This window comes from Notolepis coatsorum (genome assembly GCF_963971535.1).
Source record: "Notolepis coatsorum genome assembly, chromosome: 3".
NCBI lineage: Eukaryota > Metazoa > Chordata > Actinopteri > Aulopiformes > Paralepididae > Notolepis > Notolepis coatsorum.
The window spans coordinates 169,390,371-169,414,302 of NC_140167.1; the positions used below are offsets into that span (position 1 = coordinate 169,390,371).

At 43.6% G+C, this 23,932-nt stretch overlaps 1 protein-coding gene across 2 annotated transcripts in view; it reads right to left on the reverse strand.

Moving 5' to 3' along the window:
• Window positions 1–1,383: 1,383 nt before the first annotated feature.
• Window positions 1,384–23,932, reverse strand: part of wdfy2 (WD repeat and FYVE domain containing 2) — a 135,871-nt gene continuing 113,322 nt past the window's right edge. Inside the window, exons 11-12 of one of the 2 annotated variants that reach the window (XM_084310045.1) lie at window positions 11,123–11,231; window positions 1,384–2,824 (exon numbers count right to left, since the gene is read on the reverse strand). In XM_084310045.1, coding sequence (XP_084166171.1) covers window positions 2,795–2,824; window positions 11,123–11,231 — 139 coding nt within the window. In that variant the 3' untranslated portion in view covers window positions 1,384–2,794. Of the gene's footprint in view, window positions 2,825–6,286; window positions 6,415–11,122; window positions 11,232–23,932 lie in introns of those variants that run through there. The other variant, XM_084310044.1, reaches the window with a different exon arrangement.

The following is a 23,932-nucleotide window of genomic DNA, read 5'->3' on the forward strand; positions in this document are numbered from 1 at the left end:
AACAGTATAAAGCGTTTGCCAACATGCTCCCGTCAGAAAATACTTTTTCTTAGCAGGGATCAGTGGGCAAAGAAATGTGCTTGATTGAAGGAAAAAAATATATAAAAAAGTGCAAAGACATAATTCACCTTATGGGATGTCAAGTGTAATTGTATTTTATCCTAACTTCATAATCGACACAGTACAAAACCCGATTGATGCGTCACATAGAGCAGAAGGTTTAGGTGCATACGGTGTTACTCATGGTGTCTTCATGTAGAGTCCGGCCATCTTTACTGTCACTGGATACTGTCCAATAAAGTAATTATTATTATTTATTTTTTTACACAATACTAATCTTCTCAATACAGCCCAATGGAGCAGGTATGTAAATAAAGTACTTATTGACCGCAGGAAAAGGGTACATATTGTACGTTATGTTATAGCCATAAGTAATATATTGGCGTATATACGAAAAAGTACAATGTGTGTACGTATTTACAAATAAGTACATATGTTACACATATTTTTTTTAACTTTTTTTTAACGTTTGAGTTTCCCTGCTGGGGAACAAACCGGGGACGCTCGAATGGAAGGCAAGTGCCTTTACCTCAAGACTCCTGAGACACACTTTTCTGATACTCAGCCAAACCCTAACCTTAACCACACTGTTACCTTAAACTAACATAACCATAACCTTCTATCTTAACCATAAGTAAGCATTAAATGTTAAAACTAATCACCATCATAGTATTGCTGTGTTTGTGGTGAGAGCTAGGGGTGAGGGGGGGGGCGAGAGGGGACTCTAGTGGTGAGAGAACTCACCCGTAACCACAATCACCGTAGGTTCGACTCCCGGTCGGGCTGTTTGTGTTGGACCTTCGACGACACGAAATGTAAATATATTACTTACACAACAAGTAAATATATTACTTGTGATTATAACATAACATACATTATTATGTACCCTTTTTTCCTGTGGTCGGTTTGTACTTTTCTGACGAGACCGCGTCGGACCCACAGTACAACGTACAGCTAGAGTTTCTGGACGACCAATAGACCACTGCACTTCCGCGTTACATTGAGCTCATGGGAGAGAGAGAGCGGGGGGAGAAAATGAATGAATGTGGATGAGAGCCTTGACATTAAGTGGTTGTAGCTACGGCTGTGGGGGTGCTGGAGACATGATCCAATAGACTTTTATATGCCTGGGTCTCCTGAACACGGAGAGACCAATCCCAAGTCGATCGGCACTTTCTCTGCCGAGCTATAGTCACTTTTCCGCACCTACTCCCGAACTCTGCATGCACGCTGTGTTCAGGAGACTCAGGCGTATATAAGTCTATTGGATCATGTCTCCAGCACCCCCACAGCTGTAGCTACAACCACTTAATGTCAAGGCTCTCATCCACATTCATTCATTTCTCCCCCCACTCTCTCTCCCATGATTTCAGAATACCGGAAGTGTCGCGGTGGTCTATGGTGGATGTTGACATTGGTTTGTACTGTGAGACAGAAGGAGTGACATCCGAGCAGGCTGTGCACTTTCCTCTTGTTGCAGTGAAAGATTTATTGCAAACAAGAACAAGTGGAACCAACATTCCACGTCTCCCGAGCATGCGGTTATGCTACGACCCGTCTCACCAGATGTTTACACCAAACCCCAGATTTTGTTTATGTAATGTGGGCAAGGGGACTAGTTCATGATAATGGAACGCCAGTCTAAACACGTGCCAAGCCTGCCCCTGGAGGCCAATGCTCAGTAGAGCACGCTAATTCAGGAAGTGAAGGTTAAAATGAGGTTACAAAGAGGGCTTCACCTCCTTATTTGGTCAAAACAAAGGCCTATCCTCTGTCACCTCTGCTCTGTGTTGGAACCGGAGAGGTTAATTATGCACGTGATCAAATCTTCTTAAATGTATTGTTAAAGCGCGGTTAATGGCCAACTCTCCTGGCCAGAGAACGTCCCGTCCTCTACCGAACTAACCTAAAACTGTATTTGTATCAACCAAGAAGATTTGATCACGCGCGTAATCAACCTCTCAGGTTCCACATCACGATCGTAACCACTGTGCCAATACATGTTCTACTGATATCGAGCTAGACAATCGGAAATGGTACGTCGATTTGACTACTCATCGGTTGCTTGTTTTGTGCTTCCGCAGAATGATTACATTAAAATAAATGGAAAAAGGCACTTGAATGTAAGATGATTTTCTCTTTTTGCCCTTTTTGTTTGGGGGGGGGGGGGGTTATGTACTTGGTACCTGTTGAGTAGAAAACAAATACTGAGATCAAAGGGGGAGTGGTTGATTATAGCAAACAAATGATAGCAACGTTCTTATCTTCCGTTTCCAGTTTGACGCAGGCAAGGAATGCATATAAAGTAAAGTATATAGTACATGACCGTGTGAGCTCTTTACAACAGACACAATGATGGTCCCAGAGGAGTCAACCCTCCCACCACCACACACAGACATAACCCCCTTACACACACACACACACTCCATCCGTCCACTCATATCTACCAGTGTCCATCCTACGTCCAGCCCAGTCACCCAGACAGAGGCTCCACCGGCTTGCCAGGACCACGCCATGAGTGTCGAGCTGTCATTTGTTTTGCGTGAACGTCTGGATGGTTTGTCGAAAAGGTTATTAAAGATGACGTCGACAGTGTTTGCATCCCCCTCCTCCTCCTCCTGCTGCTGCTCCTCCTCCTCCACATTCCAAGCATAACGTACCGTCTTGAGGTGTAAAGCTTTCATTCCGACCGATGAACCGAGTTGCCGGTCGACTCCCGGGTCAGCCGCGGATCTCACGACACCACGGGAGTCATGTCCCACAGCTGGAGAGAAACCCACACAAACAGTGATTTGTTTTTTCATTACAGGGTATCTGCAGGTTTCAACAAGTTCAATTTAAGACCTTTTAGGACCTTTAGAGCAAAATGTAATACCAATATCACGACCATACTAGCAAAAAAAGACCCAAAACACATAGTGACACTAAACTGGTGGCTGCACTTTGCGCGCCAATTTTAATTATCACGCGTTCCATACAAGCTCCAAGCTCCCAGTAGCCCTGCAAAAATCAATCAAAGGCCTTAAATTGAGAATTATGAATTGCGAGTACCCCGCAGATACCCTGTATTAATAATGAACCACACGATGCTTGTGCCCTGATGACAAGGATAAGCTCTCAATGAAGAAGCCACGCCTTCAAAGTAATCATACTATGGAATTACACAATGTGCTACACGGCCCGTAACGCCCCCACAAACACAATGTGTTACACGGCCCGTAACGCCCCCACAAACAGCAATGTGTTACACGGCCCGTAACGCCCCCACAAACAGCATTGTGTTACACGGCCCGTAACGCCCCCACACATAGCATTGTGTTACACGGCCCGTAACGCCCCCACAAACAGCATTGTGTTACACGGCCCGTAACGCCCCCACAAACACATTGTGTTACACGGCCCGTAACGCCCCCACAAACAGCATTGTGTTACACGGCCCGTAACGCCCCCACAAACACATTGTGTTACACGGCCCGTAACACCCCCACAAACAGCATTGTGTTACACAGCCCGTAACGCCCCCACAAACACATTGTGTTACACAGCCCGTAACGCCCCCCACAAACAGCATTGTGTTACACGGCCCGTAACGCCCCCACAAACAGCATTGTGTTACACGGCCCGTAACGCCCCCACAAACAGCATTGTGTTACACGGCCCGTAACGCCCCCACAAACACATTGTGTTACACGGCCCGTAACGCCCCCACAAACACATTGTGTTACACGGCCCGTAACACCCCCACAAACACATTGTGTTACACGGCCCGTAACACCCCCACAAACAGCATTGTGTTACACGGCCCGTAACGCCACCCCCACAAACACATTGTGTTACACGGCCCGTAACGCCCCCACAAACAGCATTGTGTTACACGGCCCGTAACGCCCCCACAAACAACATTGTGTTACATGGCCCGTAACGCCCCCACAAACACAATGTGTTACACGGCCCGTAACGCCCCCACAAACAGCATTGTGTTACACGGCCCGTAACGCCCCCACAAACACATTGTGTTACACGGCCCGTAACGCCCCCACAAACAGCATTGTGTTACACGGCCCGTAACGCCCCCACAAACACATTGTGTTACACGGCCCGTAACGCCCCCACAAACAGCATTGTGTTACACGGCCCATAACGCCCCCACAAACAGCATTGTGTTACACGGCCCGTAACGCCCCCACAAACAACATTGTGTTACATGGCCCATAACGGCCCCACAAACAGCATTGTGTTACACGGCCCGTAACGCCCCCACAAACAGCATTGTGTTACACGGCCCGTAACGCCCCCACAAACAGCATTGTGTTACACGGCCCGTAACGCCCCCACAAACACAATGTGTTACACGGCCCGTAACGCCCCCACAAACAGCATTGTGTTACACGGCCCGTAACGCCCCCACAAACACATTGTGTTACACGGCCCGTAACGCCCCCACAAACAGCATTGTGTTACACGGCCCGTAACGCCCCCACAAACAGCATTGTGTTACACGGCCCATAACGCCCCCACAAACAGCATTGTGTTACACGGCCCGTAACGCCCCCACAAACAACATTGTGTTACATGGCCCGTAAGGCCCCCACAAACAGCATTGTGTTACACGGCCCGTAACGCCCCCACAAACAGCATTGTGTTACACGGCCCGTAACGCCCCCACAAACAGCATTGTGTTACACAGCCCGTAACGCCCCCACAAACAGCATTGTGTTACACGGCCCGTAACGCCCCCACAAACAGCATTGCCAACTTCAACCAGTGTTGTAGTCGAGTCACTAAATCTCGAGTCGAGTCTCGAGTCCCCAGTGTTCGAATCAGAGTCCAAGTCTGAGTCATCAAAGAAGAGCCCCAGTCGAGTCCCCATTACCCTAGTCTGAGATCAAGGTTGAGTCCACTCCCCTCTGGCAGTCAAAGTGACATACAAATAAAAAAAGGTCTACATTAAACATAAATGACACAGCAGTGACCATTTTAAAAGGGAGTATATTTACTTTGTGACACTATAGCCAAACAAATGCACTAGCCATCAATATCTTATGCCAAATGTTTAGGGCCTATTACAAAAACATTTAAAACTGTATTTATCGATTAACAAGTCGGTTAACAAACCTTCCGAGTCCGAATGCAGTCAATGCTTGAGTCCAAGTCCAAGTCATCAGTGCTCAAGTCCAAGTTGAGTCACGAGTCCTGAAAATCAGTCCAGGACTTGGACTCAAGTACTACAACACTGATTTCAACAGACCCATAAACTACTAAATATTAGGCCTGTCCCCGACTAAGGATTTGTATAGTCGACTTTGATTGGCCAAAATTAGCCGATAGTCGACTGGTAGTCAACTACCCACGCCGAATGCAAAAAATAATAATAATAATAAATATATATATATATATATTTTTTTTATCATTCCATTTGGGCTGTGGGGGGTGCTTCTTGTCCTCAGCGAAAGCATGCACTTGGTCCACTGATGGATACATCTTGATATTTGTCTAGTGTGTTCATCAGACGGGTGAAATCCTCAATGCCTTGAGGCTCTGTGCCTGTTTTCTTGGGCAGTTAGCCTCTCTGGTATGCGTGCCGTTAGCGTTCTAGGCCTCTTTGCTTTCGGAAAGAATGATAAAAAAAAATATTATAACTATTGGGTTTTCTTTTGGCAAGAGGTTGGCAGTCGACTACGGCTCCTTTCGATCGACTATTCGACTAATCGGGGTCAGCTCTACTAAATAATACTTAGACCTGCTGTGCAAGGCGACACTCCCCTCATAGACAGGGTACATTTTCAGAAAATCATAACCCTGAAGGCATTTCGTGTTTATTTTTGGTACACAACATTTCTAGGGGTATTAAGGGGTGCTGAATCCAAATCTGCTGTATACCAAGCTCAAAAATGTCAAATAAGGCCTCACAATTGAGAAATACAACATGGCCGCCAACGCCAGGCTGAAATCTATTTAAGTGCATATCCTTTTTACTAAACAAGGTAGAAACATGAATGAAATGTGTTTTTATATGTTTGCATACATGAGGAATTTAAAATCATATCCTGGTTTTAGATCAGTTGTGAAAATGTTGCTTGAAACTCATATTTATAGCAGAAACTGTGGTTGTTATTGATGCATAACACATCAACCAAATAAGAAAGAAAAGCAGGATGATCCCAGGCCATGGATTTATTCATCAAACTCTTTTCTCTTGAATTTTTTTAATCAACATGCCGTTTATGCAAATTAGATAGTCCTTAATATGCGTACAGTAGCTTAGGTACAGTAATTTATTGTCAGTCATCAATCGTATTCAGGCAGGTGTCGCAGGTGTCTTGCAGTTGCATGATTCATCCAATGCCACTTTTCCTGAATAGAATAGAATAGAATAGATTATAATATAATATAATAAAATAAAAATATTATTTTACCATATCAATATAAGTGAATGTTCAAGTTTCTTTATTAGTTGTCATACAGAATACTTTGCATAAAATGTTTCTTTCTGTGTTGCTCCTGAGAGTGTGCTAGATAATAACAAGATAGTATAAAATAAGTATAATAAGTATAAAATAGAAAGTCAAGTACGTAAACAAGTGTAAACAACAAAATTGTTCAGTGTATCTATATATACAGTACAGCTGGTACAAGAATGGTGAAGTATAGCTTAGCTTGTGGTGCCACCTTGTAGTGGTGAGGTGCAATAAGGAATGAGAATGATGTGCAATTTCCTTACCAATAATATAAATATAAAGTGTAAAGTGTGTCTAAAGTGGTAAAGTGGGTGCTACAGTGTGTTGTTTATTTAAGTGAGTGTATGTGCGCTGTGGGTGTGTTGATGGTTTGCTTATTGTTCATTGTTCATTCATTGAGCATCCTGATGGTCTGGGGATAGAAGCTCCTTCTGAGTCTCTCTGTGCTTGCCATGAGACTCCGGTATCGCTTGCCTGACCGCAGCAGTTCAAAGAGGCAGTTGTTTGAGTGGCTGGAGTCTTTGATTATTCTCTTAGCCTTGCCCATGCACCGCTTGTTGTAAATGTCTTGGAGAGTGGGAAGCCCACCTTCAATTGTGCGTTCGGCTGAACGGGCCACTCTCTGTAGTCTGCTGCGGTCTTGTGTAGTGCCCAAGTTCCCAAACCAGGAGGTGATATTGCCAGTCAGGATGCTTTCTATTGTGCATGAGTGGAAGTTCTTGAGGATCTTCTGACTCACGTTGAACTTCCTTAAGCACCTAAGGTTTGATTGATTGATTGATTGATTGATTGAAAACTTTATTAACAGATTGCAGAATGGGTACAATACAGTACAGCTCAATACACACAATTGTTAAGGGGATGCAGACCAGAGAAAGACTTTCGTCTTGTTTACATCAGGGTCCCCCATTTTCAATTCATCAGGACATATATGACATACATGACATACAGATAGTCAGTACTGCTACATCTATACATTTATGACATACCAGATTTGCAAATACAGTACTGTTTGTGATACAGAAGGAGTCAAGAAAAGGGAGTATATACATTTGACGTAGAAACTGTACATTGGAGGAGGTTGGGTGGGGGGGGTTGGGTACATTGGGATATTGACAACCATACTGGGTAATTTACATTGGAGGTGGTTGGGGGGGGGGGCACACTGTATAAACAAGTAAAACTGTACATTGAGGGGGGGGGGGGGGAGGAGACACTGTACAAACAAACAAAATTGTACATTGAACTATTGACAAAACCATACTAGGTAAATGACTGTACATTGGAGGGGGTTGGGTTAGGATATTTACAGGAAGGAAGTAGAGGCGTTGTCGTGCCTTCTTGATAACACTGTCAATGTGTGTGGTCCATGTCAAGTCCTCGGATATGTGGACTCCGAGGTACTTAAAACTGTTCACTCTCTCAACCGGTGCCCCGTCGATGCTGAGGGGGCTGTAGTCCCTGACCCCGACCTCCTAAAGTCCACAATCATCTCCTTTGTTTTGCTGACATTCAGGGAGAGGCTGTTCTCTTGACACCATCCCGCTAGAACCTTAACCTCTTCCAGGTAGGCCCTCTCGTCGTTTGCAGAGATCAGGCCCACCACTACTGTGTCGTCAGCAAATGTTATGATTGTGTTGTTGTTCCGCTGTGCCACACAGTCATGTGTGTACAGGGAGTGGAGGAGGGGACTCAGTCAGGACACAGCCCTGGGGGGCCCCTATGTTGAGAGTGATGGATGAGGAGGTGCAGTTGCCTGCTCTCACCACCTGGGGTCTGCCCGTCAGGAAGTCCAAGACCGGGTCCCTGAGCTTGGCTATGAGTTTGGAGGGGACTATGGTATTGAATGCTGAGCTGTAGTCGATGAATAGCATTCTCACATAGTTCCCCTGCCTCTTGTCCAGGTGTGATGCTGCTGTGTGCAGCACATGGGCTATGGCGTCCTCCGTGGACCTGTTGGGGCGGTATGCAAATTGCAGGGGGTCCAGGTTGATGGGGAGGGAGGAACAGATCTAGCATCCGAGGTTGGTGGCAGAGTCTCTTGTGGACGGCCTTTGCAGAATAACTCAGGCACACCATAGATCTTGCAGATGAATCTCTCTGTTGATGTCACAAGATCTTCTGTGAAAGGGCCCTTCCCAAGGCCAGCAAGATCAGTGTGATGGTGCTTGAACACCTGCCAGGCTGTTTTCTTTCCGTGACCACTGAACTGGGACACACTGTCACATCCGGTGAGGGCATGGAAGGCAAGGATTGTGTCCAGTTGATCATCAGATAGTAGCTTTCTAATGTCATGTACTGGAAAATATTTTGGATCCTTCGATGTCCCAGCTTTCATGTAGAGATGCGTACATCGGATTCTGTCATAGTGAGCCAAGAGTAGAAGCAGCACATCTGTGTCACCTGGATGAGAAAATCAGACGTGTATCAGCTTCCTCATGGTCAGCACTCAGAGGAGACTTCAAGATCTGGATCTGTTGACTTGACAGTTGTCCCTTCAGCAAACCTCTCTGATACTACAACTACAGGTTCATCATCCGGGCTGTGCTCTATCAGGTGGTTTGAGAGTAGTTGAGCGATATCTGATTTGTTGTCTTCAAGGGCCATAAAGCTCGACCAATCGGCAGGAAGTGGAACAGACTTGTTTTTGATTTCACGACGTACTGGCCTGTGGCGCTGTTTGCGTTTCACCCTTGTGCCTGTTTTGATGGATTGGTCATGGTATCTGTCAAAGACGACATCTACTCTCTGGTATTTTGCTCCCATCTTCAACACGGTGTCAGTGAACTTGTTGGCATAGTTACCAAATGTTGTAGTGTCAGGTGGCTTTCCGAGTGCCATTACCAGAGCTTGGCCATCAATGACCAGGCAGCTGGGTCCCTGAAGGGTAAGATCTGCAGGGGTTTTAACTTGTTTCGTCAGTATATTTGCGAACACAGACTTGTTGGTGGAATGTAGACTCCCGTTAGTTGTGGCCAGAGATGGCGAGATGGGCATGAGCTCATGCTGGAGGATATTGTCAAGGTCTACCTTACGACCTGCTCTGTAAGCTGTGATGAGCATTTGTAGAATCTGCCTGTCCACTTTGATGGTGTTTTGCTTGTTCTTGGAAAGTTGCACAACTTCATACAAAGAGGCAAATGTCTTTGGCTTTGTTCTTTCGAATGGGTGATTTCAGGTTCAGGTGCTGGTCACTATCTGGAGGTTCACACAAACGTTTGTCCACAAACATGTTCAGTTGTGCCTGTCCAAGGTGTTCTGCGCCAAGTATGGATTCTTGAATCTCCGGTGTGACTACGTCCTTGTTGATGTATGTAAGAAAACTTACAAAAGCACATTTAATTCAGGTTTGTACCTTGTGTAGTCACACTTAACTCATTAAGCCCCACCATTTATTTTTTGAAAATTCGCCTAAAACAGCATGCTTACATTCATTAAAATGCTTATATATCCAGATTTATAAGAGCTACTTGCATAAACTTGGTACCTGAAGAAAGCTAAGACTTGGGGGATTCTAATGTTGGTGTCGAACACTGTACAGTTATTACCAAATTGCTGTAGTATTCCTGCAAACACTGAAGAAATGTCATTTTTTGTATCCTCACCTATACAAAGATTACAGTTAGACAGTCAAAAACACCCTGTTACTCATGGTTGCACCCCAGCTATATTCCTACTTTCTTCCTCCATAGGTGCAGATGTTCTGTGCAAACTTTCATGTCAGTAGAATAAAAACTGTGGGTTTAGCACCTGTTTTTGTGGAGAGAGGGCCTGGTGCTGGCGGCCATGTTGGATTTCTCAATTTTGAGGCCTTATTTGACATTTTTGAGCTTGGTATACAGCAGATTTGGATTCAGCACCCCTTAATACCCCTAGAAATGTTGTGTACCAAAAATAAACACGAAATGCCTTCAGCACTTTATACAAGCACATTTTCTGAAATTCTGCCTAGTCTATCACTAGACGTCCACTGTGTGCATCTTGATGTCAGGGATGCGCCGATAATGATATCAACACCAAACCAAGGTCCAAGTCTACATCCCCCCTACCTGACTGACCTTCTCCCTTACAGCACCAACCGATCCCTCCGGTCCTCTTCCACTGCTTCCCTCATCGTCCCGTCATCCAAACTAAAACGTTTTGGAGATCGTGCTTTCTCACGAGCTGCACACCCTCCCTCAGACCATCAGAGACTCTCCCTCACTCTCCACCTTCAAATCCCGACTCAAAACCTACCTGTTCTCCCAAGCATTCAACCTTCCCTACCCATAACCACCCTCCTTCAACCTACCACCTCCCTTTCCCCTTCCCTACCTTCTCTCAGTCACCTGCCCCCCCCCCCCCCCCCTCCCCTCGGTTTCCCTTACTTACCTCCCTACTGGCTTCTGTATTTGTTGTTTGTCACTCGTGATTTTTAGTTCTTGTGTATTCATACTGTTCCCCGTTTCCCTGTGGTCCTATATTTCTCTGTTTTTTTGCCTATTGTCAGCGACTTTGGGTCATTGAAAAAAGCGCTATACAAAATCAAATGAATTACTATTATTATTATTATTAAAATCAGCCCGAAGCGACCTCACTGCACACGGCAGCTGATCCGGCCTCACCTTGATGACCTTGTCTGTGCCGGAGGTGAGCAGACAGCCCGTGGTCGGCTCGTAGTGCAGGTGGACGATGCCGTGCTTGCTGTCGTGGAACGTGGCCGTGGGCGCGCGGCTGTGAAGAGGCACAAACAAAGGGCACCGGTTACAACACTCATGCGGCAACCGCTAAAACAATCACTTTAAACAAAATGTCCCTTTAAATAATGGAAAAGTCACAAGGAAGGAGGTATTGTATAGTATAATTTAGATAGAATAGAATAGATCTTTATTTGTCATTGTTGGTACATAGTCTATTTGCCAACACAATGAACCCGGAAATTTTGGAACCACCAAACTTTTATGATAGATATGGATAGTATGGGTCACCAGCACTTAGAAACTGCCGGATGCTAAGTTGTACATGTTGGGCAACTTTTTTTATTTGCATAATTAGCTACATTTGCATAATCACCTAAATGGACAAATCTCGGAAACTACTTGATCAATTTCAACAATGTTGGAGTGGTTTTGGGGGTTATTCGGGATGCTGAATCCATTTATGATACTCAAGAGTTTCGGAATTGCAATATTTACTGGAATTGACCAAATTTCTATTTCAAGAGAAATTCTGCTGAATAATATTATGGGGAAACGTACTCGTTGCTTACAAGTCTTGGTTATCATAGACTCAGGTCTACTGTAAGCTTTAAGTCCCACATTAACAAGGTGACAAAAACATAATTCTTCCACCTTAGAAACAAAGCTAAAGTACAACCATTTATAAATCAAAAGGATGCTGAAAAACGGATCCATGCCTTTATTCCAAGCCGACTGAAGAAAATACTTCAGCTTATTCAACTCTCAGCTAGGCTATTACACTGGCTTCCGGTAACATTTAGAATTGATTTGAAGGTCCTCCTCCTTATGTACAAAGCCCTAAATGGAACCAGACCAAGCTATATTGGCAATTTTCTTGTCAACTACATGCCCCCAAGAACACTACGATCATCTACTTCTATCATCTTGTATTTTTATTTTCTGCATTGCATTTATTCTGTCTATTTTATGCTCATTTGATGTATTCTAGTGTATTTTCTGCTGTGAAGCACTTTGGGCTGCAATTCTTGTATGGAATTTGTACAAATAACGTTTATTATTATTATTGCCATCCTTATTATTAGTTATTTGCTACCTCTATCTAGCAGGGCTAAAATTATTTGAAATGGTTGTGTTAACCCTCCTGTTATCCTCAAATTGACTTTACACTCTTTATCCTTGGGGACATTTTGACCCCAGCGGTTTAAACCTCCAGAAAATGATCATAATCAAAAGTGTTACCCAAATGTATGTTTCAGGTGCTTCATGTTACTTTGTTGATTACCTAAATAACCATTTAAATAAAACATTACCCCTACTCCCCCCCCACCCACCCAATTATACATACATAATATATATTATGTTGTTCAAGTGGGGAGTGGGACCATGATAACTTTTCGTTTTTGGAAAGTAACGTGTCTGCTTGTGGTTGAGAGACAACAGGAGCATCTGCACTAAGGGTCTCATTCTCATCAGAGGAGGACGCCTCATAATCAGGGTCTCAGACACATTCTCTCCTATGTCACTTTCACCGTCAAATATCTGACAAAACTTCACTGGCAGAAAACTTTTTCTTCAAGGTAATTTTCAAATTAGAGTTTAGAAGGCTGCTATGCAAGCTATGTTTGCTCCTCCCCTATGTTGCGTAAAGTTTAGGTAGTCAAAAATCACAAATAACAATAAAAATACAGTCCGGGATATACATTCTAAAATATATACATTCTAAAATATACAGCCAAAAATATACAGTAAAATTTACAGTAATAAATGTAGAATTTTTTAAATAAAAATGTTTAAGTGTATATGTAAAAATAAGAAGTCAAAAGTCCAGGAAGATTACCAGAGTTTGTACTGTCACTCTGTGGTGAGGCAGTGAGGCACAGTGATGCGTTGTATACTCTGATGGTTGTTGGAATTAAGGACTTCCTGTGCCGTTCAGTGTTGCATCTAGGGAGTCTTAGTCTAACACTGGACATGCTCCTTCTATCAGCCAAGTCTTTGTATAGCGTGTGGGAGGGGTTGTCCATGATGGCGTGGAGCTTAGCAAGGCTCTTCCTCTCTGACAGAGGAAGAGTCTAGCTCCACTCCCACCATGTTACTGGCCTTCCTGACCAGCTTATTTGTCACATATAAGGTACATTACAGTGAAATGCTTGGTTCTGTATGAGCCCCCTGAGATTGTGCTTCAGACAGTAAAAAAGTTAAAAAAAATAAAGACCAAACACTATACAAAATATACAAACTAGTACAAGTACACAATGCAAACAAATGCAAAGATGAGTTAGAGAGGTAGTGCAAATCTTTTACTAATAAATAGATACAATATGGTGTAGTGTTAAAAAGTGTTTAAAGTGAATGTTAAAGGTGAGTGTTATTCCATACACATGGAATATGTATCTCGATACGATAGAGAGCACACATTGTGAAAACAAAGAACAATTTACCGCCTAATAAAGGCCTTGCACAGAGTGTTTAGAATGCCCATTTCTCCTAGTTAGGGACCAAGCAGTGAGACAATGAGGAAACAGGAGTTTTTTTTTTCCGTTTTTTTTTTGGAAACAGGAGTTGTAGATGAAAACTGAGTTTTTATTTACCCACAAGGTGCAAAACCATTGCAAACCAAGAATTTGATAACTAGGCCTATAGATGGGTTTCTCGTCCACGTCAGCAAGGAGGCCAAAAGGAACGTAATAATCCTGGTCAGAACAATGGGGCAGACTGTATAGAGGGCTACTTTGTAGGACATGATCTTGAGAACATTTGAAACTGTTTGGGGAGAGATTTCACACAGAACAACCAGGAATGAGGAAGATACCAGTTTACCATTGTATCTCTTTGTTCCTGGATTGTAGCCAGCTCTTCATAACAACTCATTAACAATAGTCTTCCGGGATTCTGAAATCGGGGAGGAGATAGCGGGGGGAGCAAATGAATGAATGTGGATGAGAGCCGTGATGTAAGTGATTGCAGCTACGGCTGTGGGGGTGCTGGAGACATGATCGAATAGACTTGTATGCGCCTGAATCTCCTGAACACGGCGCTACCCATTCCTAATCGATCAGAACTAAATCGGCCGAGAAAAAGCCCATTTTTAAGCACCTATTTATTCCCCATGCACATGCGCAGATTGCCCACGGATTGTGACGCCACGCACACCCGCCCTGGACTGTTCCATCAGAGGGGGGAGCTTCGGTGGTAGTGTGAGTGGCTACAGACCACTGCACTTAAATATAAACATTAGTCTACCTGGAGACTCAATGAGGTAATTGTAGATGTCACCATAAGACGCGTCTGGCCATTTAGTGGGATCATTGTTTCATTATCCTGTTCGGCTGAAAGGACACTGGCCACCGAAGCTCGCCCCTGGGGAATAGGTGCTTAAAAATTGGCTTTTTCTCGGCCGATTTAGTTCTGATCGATTAGGAATGCAACCACTTACATCACGGCTCTCATCCACATTCATTCATTTGCTCCCCCCGCAATCTCCTCCCCGATTTCAATGTAACGCGGAAGTGTAGTGGTCTATTAGGCGCTCTACAAATTAAAGTTAGTATTATTATCATTCTGTTTACAATTGAACATTCCATGAAAATTATCTATAAATTCTGCATCTTCTGAAACATTTATAAACAGAAAATTCATATAAAATGGCACCAAAATTTGGTAAATTCCAGTAAATATTGCAATTTTGAAACTTTTTTCTTCTCTTAAGTATCATAACTGGATTCAGCATCCCGAATAACCCCCAAAACAACTCCAACATTGTTGAAATTGATCAAGTAGTTTCTGAGATTTGGCCATTTAGGCGATTATGCAAATGTGTGCTAATTATGCAAATAAAAAAAATTGCCCAACATTTACAACTTAGCATCCGGAAGTTTCTGAGTGCTGGGGATCCGTACTATCCATATCCATCATAAAACGTTGGTGGTTCCGAAATTTCCGGGTTCACAATGGGGCTCTATGGGGTGGCAAATAGACTAACAACGAAAATGTGTTAGGAACATCACCACTGGCATACAAACATAAGATATAGCATGTGCAAAATAATAATGTCAATAATAGTAATATAATAATAAAGTATCAATGTCCCAATGTCCTCAATAATAATACATATACATTAAGAGTTAAAATTGTCAATTGTATATTGTATAGTAGTGTACATAGGAACCAGTTTCTCAGGAACTTAGCATGTCTTTTTTTATCATGCATATTGTGGAATAATATATTGATTCCCCAACTCTCATGTGAAGACATTCCCCTCCCCTTTGTCCCCTATCCTGTGTCCCCCCCCCCCCCCCCACCCATTTGACCTATCAAATGGGACCCCCTCCTCCCCCTCTTCACTATATAGGGCTCCTCCCGACAGCATTCATTCTTCTCTGGGTCATTTCAGCTGATCACCTTGGGCGAGAGCCTCAGCCATTTTCTCTAACTACCATGTGTATATTTCTATCTGTCTGGATAATAAACCTTATTATCTGGATCTCGGTTGACTGAGTACATTCTTCAGAATATCCACTATATCCCACAATATCTTGTGTCTTACCTATTTTCTTTTTTTCTATGCCTATTTTTATTATTGTATTTTGCACAATCAATGCGGGCATGAGCACCCGCATTTCACTGTATGCCTTGGTATGTATGTGACAAATAAACCTCTTGATTCTTACTTTACCAATTACCCCTCATCTACATTTAGTCATTCACATTGTCATTTAACCCTTTCACTATACCACACCACCAAAGGGTTAACCCTTTCACAGCGACAATACAGAAGGTTAACCCTTTCCACTGCCACACGACAACGGGTTAACCCTTTCACTACCAAACTACAGAAGGTTAACCATTTCACTACCACACTACAGATGGTGTGTGGTAGTGAAATGGTTAACCGATGCTTTTATCCAAAAGTGACTTACGAGTTTTGTACGGCAAGTCAGCAGGAGGGGTACAACTCTATCAGCTGAGTAACATGTTCCTCAAAGTGTTCAAACTTTGGAGTGGAGCAGTGTCAAGTGTATGTTAGTATATTAGGAAGAGTACATGACAGTAGAGGACAGTAAGAAGGTTAGTATTTTTTTTATTATAATATATTTGTATACATTTATTTTTTTCATTTCAAATATTGATTGAAGAAGTGCATCTTTAGTGAACGGCAAAAGATTGGTCGGGTTTCAGCTGTCCTAACTCTGGTGGGAAGTTTTCATTCCACTATTGTGGAGCAGGGACCAAAACCCCTCATGGAAGTGAATGAATGAATGAATGGATGAAAACTTTATTTAACAGATTGCAGAATGGGTACAATACAGTACGGCTCAATACACACAATTGTTAAGGGGATGCAGACCAGAAAAAGACTTTTGTCTTGTTTACATCAGGGTCCCCCATTTTCAATTCATAGTGACATTTATGACATACACAACATGCATGACATTTATGGCATAGGGACATACATGACACAGGTATTTAGTACCGTTACATTTGTGACATATACAATATGCAAATATGCAGTACTGTTACCCATAGATCCTGACAGAGTATATACATATGATGGGGAGGAGACTGTACATTAGTAGGGGGTGGGTGGGTGGGAGAGAAATATACATACGGTGGGGAGAGAATATATACATACGGTGGGGAGGAGACTGTACATTAGGAGGGGGTGGGTGGGTGGGAGAGAAATATACATAGGGTGGGGAGAGATTATATACATGCGGTGGGGAGGAGACTGACTATTAGGAGGGGGCGGGGGGTTTGGACATTTACGGTGGCCAGTTTCGAATTGCAGCCTCCCGTAGGTGCTCTTTAAGAGCGGTTTTGAATGTTGGTAGGGATTCACATTCCTTTACAGCTTTGGGTAGGGCGTTCCACATTGATGTGGCATAATTGCGAAACGTGTTTAGTCCCTTGTTTGAGCCGAATCTGGGTTTAACATGATTTGTTGAGCTTCCTCTGGTGTTGTGGTTGTGGTATTCACTGACCTTTGGGAAGTATTTTGACATGTACATGGGTATCTTAGTCGTATAGTGTATCTTGTAGACCAGGCCCATTGCAAGTTGCTGTACTCTGTCGTCTACTCTAAGCCATCCTAGGTAGTCAAAGTGGGCAGGGGTGCCGGTTTAGCATGGCGACGGGATAGACGTGTTTAGAGTGGCTCCCGCACAACTTGCAAACTATCTATTTATTTGACAAGCGACATGCTACAATGCACCATCTAAACTTTAAGACTAAAAGACAAATACTGCACTACGTTTCACAACATGACGGGAAGAGCAAAGAGAATTGATAAAAGAGAAATATCGAAGGCAACTGCTGCTAGCCTCGAAGCTATTGAACTTGCTAGTGGGGCTATTGAACTTGCTAGTAGAGCTAAAGACATGCCTGATTCCCCAGCCAAAGCGACGCCAGCCTTGCCCAACGACTTGGAGAACCTCCGTACTGCCATACTTACCGACACGACGGCAGTGGTCACCTCGCTGCTAAACGCAGCTCTCTCACACCGGTGAATAGGACCCTGGAGGCAATAAAATCCACGCTGGATATACACGGACAACGGATCACCTCTGTCGAATCGGGCTTGTCTGACTACAGCGACAGAGTCGTCGAGATGGAAGACGCATATTCTCAACTTAAAACGGAGAACGCTCGGCTGGCCGACAAGTTGGATGATCTTGAAAACCGCTCGCGCAGAGCCAACTTGAGAGTGATCGGCATCCCTGAAAAAATGGAAGGCTCGGATCCAATCCAATTCATGACCGAATTGTTCTCAGATATTTGTGGGGCAAATTTTTTCCCCACGCCGCTCATACTGTCTCGCGCCCACAGGCTGGGGAAAGAGAATAAAGCCGGAGGAAACAACCCCAGACCGAGAGCGTTCATTGTACTTTTCCACAACTACCAGGACAAGGAGCGTGTTTTTGGGAAGAGAAGAGAGGATCTGCGATACCATGGCCACAAGATCTCACTCTACCCTGACTTCAGCGTCGAACTGTCCCGCAAGCGCGCGGCTTACAACGACGTGAAAGCCCGACTGTACAAGAAAGACATTCGCTTTGGAATGCTGTACCCAGCTCGCCTCCGCGTGGACTTCGAAGACCAAACGTTGTACTTTGACTCTCCCGCAGCTGCTCAGACATTCTACAACGCTCATTGGCATGACTGAGGTAACTACACAACGGTCAGGGTTTGTTTACACACCAGATTTAGCGTAGGCTGGCTAACAGCTGGCTTGGACTGAATGATGTTAACACACCAGCCTACTGGTTGGTTGGTGCTCCCCCTACTCTTTTTCTTTGCTCAACAAATCTCAAGTTGTTATTTTCAAGTTCAGTATCTTTCAGTTATTTCTATTTCTATAATGTAATTCTACAACAGCTGGCTTGGACTGAATGACGTTAACACACCAGCCTACTGGTTGGTGCTCCCCCTACTATTTTCTTTGCTCGACAAATCTCGAGTTGTTATTTTCAAGTTCAGTATCTTTCAGTTATTTCTATTTCTATAATGTAATTCTACAACAGCTGGCTTGGACTGAATGACGTTAACACACCAGCCTACTGGTTGGTGCTCCCCCTACTATTTTCTTTGCCCAACAAATCTCGAGTTGTTATTTTCAAGTTCAGTATCTTTCAGTTATTTCCATTTCTATAATGTAATTCTACAACAGCTGGCTTGGACTGAATGACATTAACACACCAGCCTACTGGTTGGTTGGTGCTCCCCTTACTCTTTTTCCTTGCTCAACAAATCTCGAGTTGTTATTCAAGTTCAGTATCTTAAGTTATTTCTATTTCTATAATGTAATTCTACAACAACTGGCTTGGACTGAATGACGTTAAAACACCAGCCTACTCGTTGGTGCTCCCCCTACTATTTTCTTTGCTCGACAAATCTCGAGTTGTTATTCAAGTTCAGTATCTTTCAGTTATATCTATTTCTATTTCTACTGGCTTGTCACAGCGAAAATGCTCTTTGATATATACTTTTTTTTTTTTCCCTACACTCTTAAATTGGGAGCTCACGCTCACGTGCTAGGTTAGGTTAGGTTCTAGGCTAGGGGCTAGGTTCTAGGTTAGGCTAGGTTCTAGCTTCTAGGTTAGGTTAGCTTCTAGGTTAGGTTTTAGCTTCTAGGTTAAGTTAGGTTTTTAGCTTCTAGGTTAGGTTCTAGGTTAGGTTAAGATCTGTAGATGCACCGGAAGTTTAGTAGCGATTACCTGCGGTTCTCTAGATGTGGGAAGAAGAGAAGGGAACCTAGGATGGGAATGGGGAGGGGAGTATTTTGGGGGTTACTTACACCGAATGCGGTCCGGGAAAGGTCTGTATTTTCTGTTGTTGTTGTTGTTTTTGCAGATGTTGTGGTTACACATACATATGTTTATAGTTACTTATTTGTTATTTGTTTTTTTCTTTTTTATCACTTTATTACCTTGTGGAGTCTACAATACCCCTGTACAGGGGGCCTGTATATGGGACAATCAGACCACTCAAATCTTGAACTGAATCATGACTTCATCTAATAATAGGAGGGACAACTCTGTTAGACTGATCACGTGGAATGTCAAATCTATGAACGGGCCAGTCAAACGTTCAAGGGTTTTTACTCACCTAAGAAACTTGAAGGCAGATATCATGTTTTTGCAAGAAACTCACTTATTGAAAGCAGATCAAATTAGACTACACAAGCCTTGGATCAGCCAGGTATTTCACTCCAATTTTAATATTCGGGCAAGAGGTGTTGCGATACTGGTGAACAAAAAAGTTCAATTCACATCCTCTAACGTTATCTCTGACCCGGATGGCAGATATATAATAGTAACAGGCACTCTATTCCAAACCCCAGTGCTCTTAGTCAATATTTACGCTCCCAACTGGGATGATGTTGGTTTTATGAACAAGATCCTCTCCTCCCTCCCAAACTTAAACACACACCAACTTATTTTGGGGGGCGATTTGAACTGTGTTGTGGACCCGGTTTTGGATCGCTCTTCTCTAAGACCCTCAACACTCTCTAAAATGTCCAGGTCCTTATCAGCCTTTATGAGGGAAAATGGATGTGTGGACCCATGGAGATCTGCTAACCCACTATTAAAGGCATTCTCTTTTTTTTCACATGTACACCACTCCTATACCAGGATAGATTATTTTTTTATTGATAAAACCCTGTTAGACTCTGTCCGCTCAGTTGACTATTTAGCCATTGTAATTTCAGACCATGCGCCTATACAAATGGACATCTCCCTTACTCTGAATAGAAAAGATCGCCCTCCCTGGAGATTCGATACCTTGCTACTTTCCGACAAGGGGTTTTGCGACAAAATTTCAAAGTCAATTGATGACTTCTTACTCACCAATAGATCGGATTCAATATCTCACTCACTGTTGTGGGAGACTCTAAAAGTGGTTCTGCGTGGTGAAATTATTTCCCATGTAGCCCATGCGAACAAAACCCAGAGAAAGCGGCTGCAGGACCTTACAGATTCTATTCTCCAGCTTGATGGTGAGTACGCCGCAGACCCTTCACCTGAATTGTATAAAAAGAAGCTGGATTTACAGTCTGAATTCGATCTATTATCCACAAAGAAAGCTGAAGGTCTGCTGCTCCACTCCCGCGGCCTGTCGTATGAATATGGAGACAAGAACAGTCGGCTGCTTGCACATCAGCTCAAGCGCAGAGCAGCCTCCAGGCTGATCTCACAGATAAGGGATCGCTCTAATAACATGGTCTCGAAACCCCAAGACATTAACAAGGCCTTTGAAGTGTTTTACTCCACTCTCTACACATCCGAACCCCCTCCCGACAGAATATCTATGGATACTTTTTTAAATGACCTAGAATTCCCGTCTATAGACCCGGAGCTGGCTAAGGATTTAGACAGACCATTGAACATTGAGGAGATCAAGGAGGCTATCAATGCTATGCAGAGTGGCAAGGCACCGGGTCCAGATGGCTATGAGGCAGGTTTTTATAAAAAGTTTTGTGACAAACTCGCCCCGCTTCTGATGGAAATGTTTAACGAGTCCCTGAAAAATGGGACACTGCCACATACACTCACCCAAGCAACCATTTCCCTCCTACTTAAAAAAGACAAAGACCCCACAGACTGTGGATCGTATCGCCCAATTTAGCTGATTAACAACGATGGAAAGGTCATTGCCAAGGTGATGGCTAGGCGTCTGGAGAACATCTTACCTCTGATTATTTCTGAGGACCAGACTGGCTTCATTAAGGGTCGCCACTCCTTTTCTAACATTCGCAGACTCTTGAATATTATACACACTTCAGGTCCTTCTCTCCCTCCTGAGGTAATTATATCTCTGGATGCGGAGAAGGCCTTTGACCGCGTGGAGTGGGAATACTTGTTCACGACTCTGCAGAAATTTGGGTTTGGGGACACATTTATCTCATGGGTCCGGCTACTCTACTCCGCCCCCTTGGCCTGTGTCACTACCAACTCTATAAACTCCCCTTATTTCCCACTTTCCAGAGGGACACGCCAGGGTTGTCCTTTGTCTCCGTTATTGTTTGCCGTCGCCGCTGAACCTCTATCCATTGCACTCAAGTCCTCGCCCCACTTCCGTGGTATCACCCGTCATGGAGTCGAACACAGGGTCTCCCTTTACGCTGACGACCTTCTGCTCTATTTGACGCATCCTATTACCTCCATCCCTCACATAAAATCTATGTTAAGACAGTTTGGCTCTTTCTCAGGCTATAAGCTAAATTTTCATAAAAGCGAATGTTTCCCCATTAACAACTCAGCCTTACAAATTACACAATATTCAATTCCCTTTCGTCTGTCACAGACAGGCTTTAAATATCTGGGCATAAAGATCACCCACACCTTAAACTCTATTTTTGAAGCTAACTTCCCCCCATTAATCACTAACATGAAAGCTGACTTTCAACGTTGGAGCAGCCTGCCCCTCTCACTCTCCGGTAAAGTACAATGTGTTAAAATGAATATCCTGCCCAAATTCCTGTATGTCTTTCAATGTCTCCCTCTATTTCTACCCAAATCCTATTTTCTCACAATAGACCAAGCAATATCTGCCTTTATCTGGGGGGGAAAGATCCCTAGAATAGGCAAAGCCATCCTACAAGGACCTAGGAGGTCAGGTGGACTTGCGCTCCCTAATTTCATGCACTACTACTGGTCTGTCAACATCCATAAAATTATTCTTTGGTTGAAAACCCCAGAAACTGACTGGTGTAGCTTAGAAGCGCAATCGTGCCGTTCATCCTCCCTGGCAGCTCTGGTCTACTCTTCTTTCCCTCTCTCTCCTTCCCGGCACTCCTCAAACCCTGTTGTTCTGTCCACTCTAAAGATTTGGATACAGTTTCGTCGCCACTTCAAACTCTGTGCAGCATCAGTCTTGGGGCCTATTAGTAATAACCACCTGTTTGTTCCCTCCACTCTGGACTCGTCTTTTACACGCTGGAACAGACTTGGAATAAATAGTTTCAAGGATCTATATGACGGTGACACTTTCTCTAGTTTTAGCTCCTTGTGTCTCCAATTTGGTCTTCCACGCTCCGATTTATTTCGTTATCTTCAGATACGCCATTTTGTACGTTCACAATTTGACTAATTTCCTAGCCCCCCTCAACGATCAAATTGGGAGAGACTCTTGGGTCTATCACCAAACCAAAAAGGGCTTATATCTGAAATTTATCAAAATACTATGTGCTTGATCAAAGACAAAAGCGCTAAGACGAGATCCAGGTGGGAGGAGGAGCTGGAACTGACAGAGGGGTGGTGGGGGGGAGCACTGGATAGGGTGAATTCCTCCTCCACTTGTGCCAGACTCAGCCTAATACAACTAAAGGTGGTACACAGAGTACACTACAGCAAAGCAAGACTAGCTGAAATCTACCCAGACTCCAATCCCAATTGTGACCGCTGTAATAGCCCACAAGCTGATCTCTCTCACATGTTTTGTTCCTGCCCGGGTCTTAGACCATTATGGTCCTCGATATTTAATGTGCTCTCGATAGTACTAGATACCACAATACAGCCCTGTCCACTGTTGGCCATTTTCGGCGTACCAGCTGAACCTCTCCCTATTAAGCCAAACGATACTGACATGTTGGCTTTTGCCACACTCTTGGCCAGACGGAGAATACTCCTAGCCTGGAAACTGTCTACACCTCCCCCCTTCTCCGCCTGGCTAAAAGATATGGTATCGTTTCTAAAACTAGAGAAGATTAAGTATGCACTTAGAGGAGTTAACGAAAAATTCTTTAAAAAGTGGCAGCCGTTCATTTCCTACTTTAACAGCCTATCTGTTCTCCCTCCTGACTGAGTGTCTTCCTTCTTTGAGTGATCCTCCCATCTAACCAGGCCCAACAGTACTATGTAATACCACCAGATAACTATGTAGATACTCTATAATTGATTAACACTTTGGTTGCCTAAGGTTAAATTAATGATATACCATAGATTGCCAGCGCTATTTGTCTATGGAGAAAGTCCCCTTCTTTGCAGGGCTATAACTTTTTAAATTCTATTGCTACATTGCCATTATTAGGGCCCATTCAAAGTCCTATATGTATTGTTCATTGTGTAGCAACGTTAAACTTTTTCATTCACATATTCATAGTAAAGTATGGTCTAATGTATAAGTATGTTTTCATCTCTTTCTGCAGCTTTCTCCAGAACGTGATATATAGCCCCAAATGCATTATATTGATGATGAAATACAGTTTGATGGCAATCAGCGCGATATAAAAAATTC